This window comes from Podarcis liolepis (assembly GCF_965112155.1).
Source record: "Podarcis liolepis genome assembly, chromosome: 1".
Lineage (NCBI taxonomy): Eukaryota > Metazoa > Chordata > Lepidosauria > Squamata > Lacertidae > Podarcis > Podarcis liolepis.
In genome coordinates this window covers 65,459,167-65,472,265 of record NC_139554.1, presented here as the reverse complement: position 1 = coordinate 65,472,265, position 13,099 = coordinate 65,459,167, and the positions used below count along the sequence as shown (strand labels likewise).

General features: G+C 43.3%; 1 protein-coding gene across 8 annotated transcripts in view; it reads right to left on the bottom strand.

Moving 5' to 3' along the window:
• HIPK3 (homeodomain interacting protein kinase 3) overlaps positions 1-13,099 on the bottom strand; it is a 64,717-nt gene that overhangs the window by 36,586 nt on the left and 15,032 nt on the right. For all 8 annotated transcript variants that reach the window (XM_083462470.1, XM_083462468.1, XM_083462474.1 and 5 more), the window contains exon 2: positions 217-1,318. In XM_083462470.1, coding sequence (XP_083318596.1) covers positions 217-1,316 — 1,100 coding nt within the window. In that variant the 5' untranslated portion in view covers positions 1,317-1,318. The remainder of the gene's footprint in view (positions 1-216; positions 1,319-13,099) is intronic.

Here is a 13,099-nt window from a genome sequence, read left to right as displayed (position 1 = left end):
AGGACTTCTGTGCAGAACCAAAACAAAAATATTTACACTCTGTTTAATGGGGTAAATATTCTAGGGAGAAATGAAAAATATAATTCAATTCAAGACTTATCCAAGTCAACATGCTTAGCATGCAATTTAGTAAACTGCAGGCACTAGAGCAAAGTCAAAGCTTTAAAAATACCAATCAGAGGGCAGAAAAATGATTAAATACAGAAAGCTACATACCTGTAGTACCGAGACTGCAAATATGTTGAGCAGACAGTCTTTGATACATGGCTAGCAGATCCGAAGTCTATTACCTTAACTCTGTACGGCTGCCGGGCAGGATCCACCAACATAATGTTTTCTGGTTTGAGGTCAGCGTGTATTAAACCAAGACTTTTTAGTTTTTTCAGTGCAGTGGCCACCTGTTGCAGAATGGGCCGTATTACTTTTAGCTGAAGAGGACTAAATTTATTTTGTTTCAGAAAGTCATATAAATTCTGTTCCAACATCTCAAAAACTAAGCAAGTATGGTTTCGATGCTGAAAGCACTCATAAGCTCTCACGAAGTTAAACTCATCAGCATTCTCAGTACTCAGTCTTGCTAATATGCTCACTTCTATTTGTCCTTGGCGTGCATAAGATGGATGATTCTTTAGAATTTTGATTGCCACTATTTCATTTGTCCCTCTTTTCCAGCACTTTACTACTTGTCCAAAAGTCCCTCGCCCAAGGAAATCAAGAACCTCGTAAGTATTTTTCACAGAGCATAACACCTCGTGATGCACTAGCTGATAATCTCCATCTCCATTGGTACCACTTGGTTTCGAAGTTGCAGTAGCTGTCACAACCGTCACTGGGTTTCCCAAGTTTGTTTGCAACATTGCAGGCAATATAGGCAGTTCATCAACAATCTGCATTGCGCCACTCTGATTCTCCAACTCTTCACTCTTACGCTTCAGTCCACATCGCTGGGGGCGGTCCAAGACGTTTAACCCACTTTCCTGTATCTCAGTCCAAGGTGCTTCCACTTGAGGTTGCTGTGCCTGCACTGCTAATATCTCTGTAGCACCTGCAATATTTTTTAAAGCAACAGCACTGGTCTGCAACAAAAAGGTCTCTCTTTGAGGTCTGTCAAATAGGTTTCTAGCCTGCAAGAAAGTACCAACACTGCTGGGAGGCTGAGCAATTCCAAAAAAATTATCATTCACATAGATCCGTGGGTAGATTCGTTCATGGTACACACAACTACTTGGCTCCACTTTTAGTTTCTTCACACTACAAAAGGCACTTGACTGAGTTTGATAAACATATGGTGGATAGACCAAGACTTGTGAGGCCATACCTGAAAGAAGAGGAAAAAAGGGAAAGAGTCAGTAAACTTTGGCAGTTGTTTCCTAGTAATTTAATTATAAATCCATGAAAATGTTAAAACTTTTCTGTGCTTGTTTGGAGTTTGCTCATACTACACACAAAAAAATTGCAAGTCCTTTTGTACGCTTGGATTTAAATACTTGAGTTGCTACATCAACAATACATCACTGCCAGAAACTATCCATTTGCACTATTGCTATACAGTACTGTATGTTGTTTTAGAGTCATCTTAAGCACTAAAACTGTACAACCACTGCTACTCCAAGGAAATGCAGTCTTCATTATACACTCATCCACCTTAGAATCTTGAACTGAATTCTTAAAGCAGGAGGGGACTGGGGGTCTAAAATGTTCACTTGCTTGTAAGCTACTATTCTCCAACTAGAAGCTTAACATAGCACAGTTTAAAGCATGCTAAGCCTGTTCAAAAGTGCAACACTATATTCAAATTATAATAATTCTGATTTTTCACTGAATAACCAAACAGCTTTCTGAGTTTATTTAATAAAGGGAAGCAAACTACAATTTTATTTTTAAAGGGTCAGCCCTTATAGTAGGTTAATTATATATAGAAATAAATCAGTATATAGGGATCTCCATTAATTCCTACTACGGTACATTAGGTATTCGTAAACCAGCATCTTGTCCATATATGAATTTGCTTTTTCAACTTGTATACTGATGGATGCATATAACACATTACTTTATAAACAGCATACTGTAAAACATGCGTGTCCCTGCAGGTTATTTAACAAAAGATAAACTATTTTCATTTATACTTTATACTTTTATATATTCAATGCCAGCAAGCACTTATTCCTGACTCTTAAGTACTTAACAGCGTCTGTGTGTCCTGAGTACTGCCTGATCTAATTATTGGGAGTTATATTCAGTTGAGGCGTCAGGTCTCAAACAAGTCACTTGAGGGGCTCTGGTCAGCCACCTTGACCCTTGTCAACCTTGGCTATTAAAAACTAGTTGGAAGTGATTAACTGGATGGGTCTAGGGTCTAGTGGTTAATGCTCCTTGCAAGATGGCATAGTACCAGCTGCCTTGAAGGATACAGCGGCACAGCCCCACTTCAACAAGCCCACATTGTCTTGAACAACTACCACTCAATCATCTTTGCAGGCGATATGCTTGAGAAGGTGGTGGCCAGGCTACTTCAAACATGCTTGGAAACAGATAATCTTGATTCATTTCATTCAGGCTTCAGGCTTAATTACAGCACTGAAATAACTTTGATCATTCTGGTCGATGACTTGTAAGAGAGATGGCAAGTGCAACCTGGTTAATTCGCCTTGTTGTGTTGCTGGCTTTTAAAACAAAATTGAACACAGGATCATATTGCAGGTTGGGAGATGGGGACATGGTCTAGGAGTGGCTACAACTACCTAGATAGGTCACCATTTCGAAACCTTATACAGACAGTTCTGAATCTGAAACAGAAGCAACCAACATTGTGCATTCCAGATGTTATTGTTCTACAACTCCCATTATCCCTGATCATTAGTCATGCTAGCTGGGAATGATGAGAGCTGGAGCTCAGCTATGCCTAGATGACATCACATTGGATACCCCTGGCTTGGAAGAATGGTGAGTAGGATGATATTCTTTACATATATACCTCGAGAATAAAATCTTGTGTGGTGCTCATTCAGTGAGTTTATAAAATGCTCTTCTGACCAGCCTTGAGGGTTCAATGCGTGTGTATGTTCATTTTTGCTCACTTCCCTGTACTAGTAAGAAATTTTGTTTGAAATAACCACAATTGATTAACTACAAAGACATTGGGAGCAAGCAACCATTCAGGAATGTAGTATTTATATACCTTTTTCTTAACTGTGCTCAACATTATCTCAGTATTCTTTACAAACAATGGTCCATAATGTTTTGTCAGATTGTGGTGTCCAGGACCTGGTGTGAGGAATTTGCTGGTTTGGCTGCTTTCAAGGCCAGTGTGCACCAGGTGCCTCAAAAACATGACTTTTCCACAGTCTTTCTCCCAAACTTGAGAAGGGGGGTAGTACAATGAAATTGCTGGAACAATCTACCCATATCTGCTGTTTTAAGGTTCATCACTCATTACAGACAGCAGCACATTTGTGAGCAAAAAAAACGGAAGTCCAATATTACTATTTCCCATAACACAGAGAAGTGAAGCTACATTCACAGGCAAGAAGAGATTTAAACTGGAATTCTCCTGTTTTGTTTTTAAAGGTCCTCTTTTATCAATATAGTAGAAGCATCTACTGCATAAGGCAATTCATTACTGTAAAACACGTTGCCATTTGGGAACCTCTCAATGGTTAAAGTTAGTTTCTTCTTTCAACTTGCTTCCTCAACTCAGATGCATGACAGCAGCGATCATGTTTTCAAAATTCCAAGTGAAGCTAACACCAGAAGTATCCACAACTTGTAGGCACACAAAAATATATTACACATGGAAGGGATGAAAATTTGAATCCAGACACCCTTCTCAAGTAAAGCAATTCTGCAGCACCTAAGCAAAGTTTTTGTCTGAATGGTAACTAAGTAATAATTCTTTGTAAATGTGAACCTGCTTAACCATATGGCTGGCCTGCTAATCTCTTGGACATTGACAGATCTGAGGATAGCTGCCAAAGCTGCTCTGCCCCGAATGGAATGAGCCTTGATATGACCTTCAATTGCAAGCCCTGTCAAACTGAAAAGCAAGAAAGTAACAGAGGTACTCAGTCAATTTGTATATTATTAAAAGTACTTAAATAGTACTATAACACTGGTCTGAAACAAGATAGCAAACAGGTAGGATTACCAAACTTTCAAAAGGGAGAAATACAGTAGTCATGGGAAACTACACTGGTATCTGTTGGAACTCAAACTCTGCCAAGATTGTAAGGCCCAACAAAATCCTCAATTGCCTCACTGACAATTTCATTTTCCAGAAGGTGGAAGAAGCAACAAGGGGCTCGTCTATGTTGGACCTGGCCCTCACCAACAGGGAGGAATTGATTGACGAAGGGGAAGTACTGGGAAACTTGGGAGGAAGTGATCATGGCCTCTTGGGTTGTATTATACACAGGCAAGGGAAAATTGAGTATAATCAGACATCCACTCTAGACTTTAAGAAGGCTGATTTCAAAAAGCGGAATGGGTGAGATCCCATGGGCAGAAATACTCAAAGAGAAGGGAGTCCAAGATGAATGGTACTTTCTTAAAGGTGAAATACTGAGAATGCAAATGCAGACAATTTCAACAAGAAAGAAAAGTGAAATTATTATAAATAATATGAAGGCAGAGGTTCCCCACCTATTTCAAAACAAGCCTTACTACATCAAGGAAAAAAAACCCTAACCAATCACCTTTCACTCTCCTCTACCTCAGCATCCCACAGACAATTTTTGTTGTTAATAACACACATTTAAGAAATGCTATACTTCCATCACATTCTACCAAAGGGACAGAGATCTTTCTCGGCTGCTGAAGTACTACCAGAGAGCTCCCAGCATACTCTTATACATGGTTGACCAGTGTAGGTTTTAAAGTAATCATTCTTCTAGAGATAAAATAAATTTAAAGCATTGTACCTTTATAGATTTTAAAATAAATAAATCTCAAAACAAACCACAGCTTGGAAATTAATTGCCATATTTTGTAAACACAACAGGTCCCAAATTATGTTTGTAAGCAGAGTTTATTACATACAAAAATTGCAATGAAGGCAGATAAACACAACAACCACTAAATACTTAGCAACAAATCAAAACATTACTATTTCTTTATCAGTAACAAATTTATTCCTCTCTTTCCATTACTGATTGTCCATTATTCTTTAAATGCTCTTTTAAATGATATTTCAAAGCTTAGTTACCAAAATAAATAGGAAATGCATATAGCATTGCAGTACACCATTAAGTATACGATTAAGAAACATTCTTTACTCCTGAGTCTCTAAGACAGAGGTAAAGAACTTTTACCCTGGGGCCCAACCTTGGCCCACCAAGCCATTCCCACCAAACCATGGATCAGCTGCCCATCAGCTGACATCCCCTCTCACATCAGATGTGCAAAAAGCAGAGTGGAAAAACTGGCTGCAACTGAGCAAATCAGCCCTAGGACATAGGAACAAACAAAGCCTTTCCCACTGCCTTTGCAAGCCCACAAGTCAAGCATAAAGTGGCTCAAGAGAAGACTCTTGTAGCAGATTGGTGAAAAGCAGGTTTCTTCCCTCTAGTCTGTACAGCTCCACCACTAGTGGAACTTCTTGTGTGCACAAAAGCCAGGAAGAGCAGTCTCCACCCTACCAAGGCTGTAGCCCAGCAGACTGCTCCCCATTTCCAGCAGGGCTACAGCTGTCCTTAGCTTAGCTGGTGAGTGTGTTTTTATGAAAGGAGGGAATGATTGAGAAAGAGCTAAGGGAGCTACTTGTCTGTAATTCAAGGCTTAAAATAAAATGCAAACTAATAATAATATAATAAAATGCAAATTGAAGAAAAAGACAAAAGCTGAGTTCAAAGCCCCACTGTCTCCAACAGTCAAGTAACCCATCTACCACAATTCACAGAAAAAGCCTTGCATCATAATTCATATTGACAAATATTGAAGAATACATTTGCAAGAATCTTTGGACAAATAGCTGATAATGTTCATGCATGCACTGCACTGACTGTCCCAATATTCTACAGCGTACATACAGATTTCTTTCTCTGCTTCTTGTTTCTTTGCTGCATCAGTATAAAATAATATGGAACAAATTACATGCAATGTATCATGTAATCAGTGGCAATGACAGCAAATTCCACATGCTAATTATGTGTTGAGTGAAGTACTTTTTTGCCGATTGCAAATCTACTTCTAAATCAATTTAATTGTAAAACTCCCAAGTTCTCATCTTCTGAGAGTAGAAGAAAATTATTTCTACTTTTTCCACACCATGCATTAATTTCTAGACCTCTCTCACACTCCCATAAATGCCTTTTCCCCCTAAAGTTACATTATTAAACCATGATCTGAAGCAGTTTAATCCTTGCATATTTTAAATAACTTTAGTAAATAACAATCCACAAGTTCATACAAAACATGATTCATTCTATTCTGAAGTGAAAGCTTTCATTAGTCTGCTTTGTATTCCCAATCACCTGAACCAGTACAATTTATCCTGTGACTTTCTTCTCTTTAAATAGCTACTATCCATTTGCTGACAAGCTATATTGTATCTCCACATCAAGGACAAAAGATATTTAAACAATCATTCTTAAACGATATGTAAAGTACCGTATTTTTCGCCCCATAGGACGCACTGGCCCATAGGACGCACCTAATTTTGGGGGGAAATTATCCCCCCCCCGGCGCGGGGCTGGGTTGGGGGAAGCCCGAGCTTCGCCCGACCCCAGCCCCCAGAACAGGCAGCTCTCTGCAAGCCGTGGGAAGCCTGCGAAGTAGAGGCGCTGCGCGGAGAGGGAGAACTGCACAGCGCCCTTCAAACGAAGCTGGAGACCCTTCTGTTCCTCCTCCAGCTTCTAGGCAGGCGCGTGGCTGAAGGGGCGCTGTGCAGTTCTCCCTCTCTGCGCAACACCTCTCCTGCGAAGGAGAGGCGCTGCACGGAGAGGGAGAACTGCGCGGCGCCCTTCAAGCGGAGCTGGAGGAGGAACAAAAGAGGCTGCTTCCAAAACCGCGCATCACCTCTCCAGCTGGGAGAGGGTGGCAGGGCTATTCCTTAGCCTCGCGCACACTCTCTGGGCTGGAGAGGTGGCGCACGGCTAAAGAGGCTGCTTCCAAAGCCGTGCGTCACCTCTCCAGCTGGGAGAGGGTCACGGGGCTATTCCTTAGCCCCGCACACACTCTCCGGGCTGGAGAGGTGGCGCGCGGCTATGGCAGCAGCCTCTTTAGCCACGCACCACCTCTCCAGCCCGCCTTTTGGGAGCTTTTCCTGCCTGCCTCCCCCCTGCATTCGCCCCATAGGACGCACACACATTTCCCCTTCGTTTTTGGAGGGGGGAAAGTGTGTCCTATAGGGCGAATAATACGGTAATCTCAAACTGGATTTGTTATTTATGTTTATACCCCTCCCATAATCCAGGGCCTACAGATGCTCCACAGCTCCTGGACAGAATGAGGGGGCGGGATCCAATTTCAATCAAATATAAACTGCTACTATATGTTGTGGCGCAGGGGAAAAGGTGGAAGAAGAATAAAAATATTTTCATTTGTGTTAAAATTGCAACACTCTAAATTCCATGAATAAAAGGCACTTTGGCTTTCTAGTTTATTTACCAAAAGAAAAATCCCTCCATTTCCTAAGGAGTTGCACCTGGCACTTCTGCATACATATAGACATGAATATATACCACTAATGCTAATATACAAATCATATGATCGCCACTAAAAACAGAACTGAAAGAGTCATCTTTCCAGAAATTATTAGCCAAAACAAGTTTTTTCTTAAGTTAGAAAAGTGATGACACTTGAAAGCATCCCCCAGTCTCTGTGTAACCAACCCAACACACTGCACCTCTGTTGGAAAACTAATTCTGCAACCACTTTAGTCATACAATCATAAGAGTTAGAAGGGACCACAAGGGTCATCTAGTCCAACTCTCTGCCATGAAGGAATCTTTTCCCCCAAGTTCTAAGACTCTAAGATTGAGAGTCTCATGCTCTGCCGACTGAGCTTGTTATATACAGTGGTGCCTCGCAAGACGAAATTAATTTGTTCCGCAAGTCTCTTCGTCTTGCGAGTTTTTCGTCTTGCGATGCACGGTTTCCCATAGGAATGCATTGAAAATCAATTAATGCGTTCCTAGGGAAACCGCCTTCAGACCAGGTCCGGGGACAGTCTGTCCCCGGACCTCTTCTGAAGGCTGGGGGGGGGGGACAAGGGCTTTTCTTCCCACCCCCAGCATTTTAAAAAACCCTGGGACAGCGGAGGACTTCTCCGCTGTCTGGGCAATCTTAAAATGATGGCGGGCGGCATTTTAAAATCGCCCCGGGACAGCGGAGGACTTCTCCGCTGTCCGGGGCGATTTAAAAGCCCCTGGGAAGGCAGGCAGGGGGGACAAAGACTTTTGCCCCCCGCCAGCCTTCAGAAGAGGTCCTGGACCTCTTCTGAAGGCTGGCGGGGGGCCAAAGTCTTTGCTCCCCCCCGCCTGCGTTCAAAAGCCCTCCGGGACAGGCAGGCAGGGGGGAGCAAAGACTTTCGCCCCCTGCCCGCCTTCAGAAGGTGTTCCCGCCCCGCCGCCCGGCTTCGGAGCACCGTTCGTAAGCCGGGCGGCGGCGGGAGGTGTTCCCGCCCCACCGCCCGGCTTCGGAGGAGCCTTCCGAAGCCCGGCGGCGGCGGGAGGTGTTCCTGCCCCACCGCCCGGCTTCGGAGGAGCCTTCCGAAGCCCGGCGGCGGCGGGAGGAGGTGTCCCCGCCCCGCCGCCAGGCTTCGGAGGAGGTCCGAGGACAGTGGGGAAGACGCGCTGCGCTTCCCCGCTGTCCCTGAGATTTCCCTATGGGCTGTCGTCTTGCGAAGCAAGCCCATAGGGAAATTCGTTTTGCGAAGCACCTCCAAAACGGAAAACCCTTTCGTCTAGCGGGTTTTCCGTCTTGCGAGGCGTTCGTCTTGCGGGGTACCACTGTAAAACACTCCCAAGTCCTCAAAAAGCAACTCTAGGAAGAAATTGGTGGTAACTCTGTCACAGGACGTCATGGACTGGCAGGATGCAGAGGATGGTGGGAGGCACTAGCTGGGGAATCCCCATGGGAACTCTCAGGGGAAGACGGCTTACAGCCAGGGGATTGGTAGTAGGACAATGATGAGTGGTCAGAGGCAGAAGAGGGAGCAAACTGGGAGGAGGAGGAGGCGTCAGAAGCTGAAAAGGCAACAGGGTTTAGTGAGCAAGAAGAGGCAGAGGCAGAAGGGAGGGGGGAGGCAGAGATCAGGCAGAATCCAGGGAGTCTCCCCTTCCGCCATGGTCTCCCAGAATGCAGAGAGAAATGAAAAGGAAGGAGCAAAGAGAGACAAGATGACAGAGTCTTAGGCTCCCAGAGAAGAAACCAGGAGAGGTGCCTTAGAGAACAGTGGGAAGGAGAGGACCTTCGGACCTCACAACTGCCTCACTGGGGCAAGACCTGCTAGGAAGAGTTGCTTGATCACTAGGCTTGCACTGTTTTTGTTTCTTTTAATAAAGAGTTAACTTCTCTGGGTGTTTTACTCCTGACTCCGGTTCCTGACAGAATCTCACACCACCACTACCACTATAGGGAAAATTAAATAACAGAATCTTAAGTCAAATATAGTACAGGCAGCGACCATTTTATACATGTCCAATTGCCACGCAAGCACACACATGGTCATCTCTACCACCCCGAAAGTGGCCTGAAAACAGGGTGGGGCCTGTATGTCCATTTGCCTCTAATCAACATCCAAGAAAATCAGCCAGCAACTGACATCAATATCCAAACATTCCCCCCAAAAACCTATGACTGTCTGGATTTTTCTCTTTTAATTTAACGTTTTATTACATGGGGGGGGGGGAGAGGGATACCCAGTTGTGGAACCCCACTTGTGCAATGGACTTTGGCTTACACAAGCAAGGCATCTATTTTCTCTCCTCTCCCTCCAGACACCCTCCCACCCACCCCACTCCTAATCTACTCTGAAAGGTTGGGGGTTGCAGAGGGTGGGGAGGAGAGGAAGGGGAAATCTCTTCACATCCACAGGCAATGCTGGATTTCATCCAAAATCAATTCTAGGCAAAACAGTATGCTTTCTTTTACAAAAACCAGTAAGTACTTGTCAAGCATTGAGAAGTGCCCATCTACTTTACCTTCCTTAAAGGTAAAGGTAAAGGGACCCCTGACCATTAGGTCCAGTCGCGGACAACTCTGGGGTTGCAGCGCTCATCTTGCTTTATGGGCCGAGGGAGCCAGCGTACAGCTTCCGGGCCATGTGGCCAGCATGACTAAGCCACTTCTGGTGAACCAGAGCAGTGCACGGAAACGCCGTTTACCTTCCCGCCGGAGCGGTACCTATTTATCTACTTGCACCACGTGCTTTTGAACTGCTATGTTGGCAGGAGCAGGGACCGAACAACGGGAGCTCACCCCGTTGCGGGGATTCGAACCGCCGACCTTCTGATCGGCAAGCCCTAGGCTCTGTGGTTTAACCCACAGTGCCACCCACGTCCCTTTTACCTTCCTTACATATAGTTTTATCATTTCAGACATCATATCATAGTCCCATTGCTTTCTTATCTAATCCTTGAAATAAGAGAACGCATCTCAAGTTTACACTTTATCTAACTGAGAAAGCCACTGTTCCATTACTAACACATCTGTCTTAAAATACATTTCTGCTCTGTAATAATAAGAAAGTAATTTACTGAAGGACACACAAAACGTATCTACAACATGGGCCTATTGCCGTAACTCTTTCTGGAGACTCACAGGCATTATAACTGTGCAAATATGGCTAGAGAAATCTTGAGAGAGAATTGTTCACACTCTTACCAAACTACAATTCCCAGGATGCTTTGGAGATAAAGCTAAGATGGTATAAAAATCAATATATATGTATGTCCCAAGCTGATTTAAATAGAAAGCTACATGTGTATCTGAATTTGATTGGTAGGTATAGAAGTGGAACAGCTGACAGACATGATCTTAGTACGAAAATATTTCACTGTGAACATTTTAGAATGTTGGGTATTACCTTATACAGAATTCAATCATTAGTCCATCTAGTCCCAAATTGTTTTGGGGTTTTTCCAACTTGCAGTATTCATCCAGTGATTCAAGCAAAGAGAGTTATTTACAAGTTCTGAAACTTGGAGATCCTTTATAAACAGAGTTCAGCAGGATTAAAACTTAAGAGCTGCACTCAAAACATATGCTCTTTCGCTGAGGTATCCCACCTCAAACTAGTCAAAACAAAAATAAAATTCTGCATGGTCATGCATAATGAGTGCTGATCTAATACATTGTTTTAAAATCAAGCACATATGGGTCTAATGGGCCTTGTTATTTCCCAAGGTCATCTGTTCCAAAAAGAATTTAGCAAAAACAGAATTATTATATACATACTGTAGCATTGATTAAACTAGCCAACATAAATATGGCATTAATTATAACTTTAATCAAATGGGATGAACAACCCACTTGTTTTGCTGTTGTTGTTGCAAACAGGTATGCAACAAAAAAAATTAAGTAATGGCAAAGAGGATTCTAAAGACCCCCTGCATGTTCAAACCACTCAATTCCCATCAGTTCCAGGATGATTTTTTTTCTCAGCCAAGCTCCAATACCAGGTGATCTTAATTGGGAGAAAGGTGGTTAAGGTAGGAGAAATTAAGAAAAAAAAACAGCAGGCATCGAGATTCCAACTCCTTCCGCAGGCATCCATACACCGCAAAGGGACTCTTGTTTCCCATGCTGCGTGTGATTGAGAGAGACTCCCATTTGAAAGAAAATGCAGCTAAAGTCTAGATATCAGTACAGGGTGTGTGTGTTTTTCTTGGTAAAGCTTTATTGCCAGGGGCGGCTAACCTGTGGCTGTCGAGATGTTGCTGCACGGCAACTCCCACAAGCCCTGGCCGTTGGCCATGCTAGAAGCCCCAAAACATATGAAGGGTCACAGCTGAACCATCCCTGTTTTATGCTATTACAGGCAGCAACCATCTTAGGCATGTCCAATTGATGCGTGATCACCAATATGCAGGTCCTTTTGGACCCGCAAGAGGGCAGAACAGGGGTGGAATGAGGTGGAACAGGGACGGGGGAAGGACAGAACAGAACAGGGGACTTTATGCATGCTCTGCCAACTTGCGCAGGGGCCCGGAATGGAACCCCCACATGAAATGCTCACCACCTGTATATATTTACAAAATCTCTATGTTGGTTAAACAGAACCTCCGATATTCTGTTCTACACACAAACTAGTTTGGCTACAGACTCTGCAATATACAATACATGCAGGCAGGCAGAGACTGGTACATCAGTGAGTCAATATGAAGGTTGCACAAGGAGCCTGAGAAAACACTAATAAACTAAGCCAGCCTTGTAGATTAAAAACAAAAGGCACTGTTAACCCTCTACTGTACTAATCTGAACTCCCCGACAACAGAAGCAACATACCCTGGACTAAAACTAATCAAGGACTGGAAAGTCTTAGACATACATGAAATATTAAGCTGTATATAATTGTTTTTAAATGAATAAATAATACCAAATGATGTGTGAAGAGAGCAGACCTCTGATTCTGACAATAACATAATCAGACATTGATTTTTAGACAAAGAGGCTCTTGACAGATGCAGGTCAGCAGCCTCCAAGTTGATCCAAGGGCAAGCACTCTGCAGTCTACCCAGAAGAAGAGGACTTGATGCTGAACTCTGCCCCCAAGGCTAGAATTATTCAGGCAGGATAGAAATCAGATGCTGTACAAGCAACATAGCCAAGTGAGTTTTCTCTAACAATCCTTCCGCTACTTTAAAACCATCTTTAACTGTCCCCATTTACCAAGCATAGTGTCTATTTCTGGCACTTGGCCCTAATAAATCACTATCCTTATTTTGTCTTTTGTTGATGCCTTGTAAAATGTTCCTAATCTGGACATATGCGCATTGTACTTGCTATTACTCACAATTCAATCCCCATCCCTAGGTCTCTACAAGCAAACTCTCCCAAGCAGGGAGCACACATATATTTAGAGCTGGCAAAAACACACCCTAAATGTGTCACTTCATACACAAGTGGGGAAAGATTTGAGAAGCGCCTTATCACTGGAAGG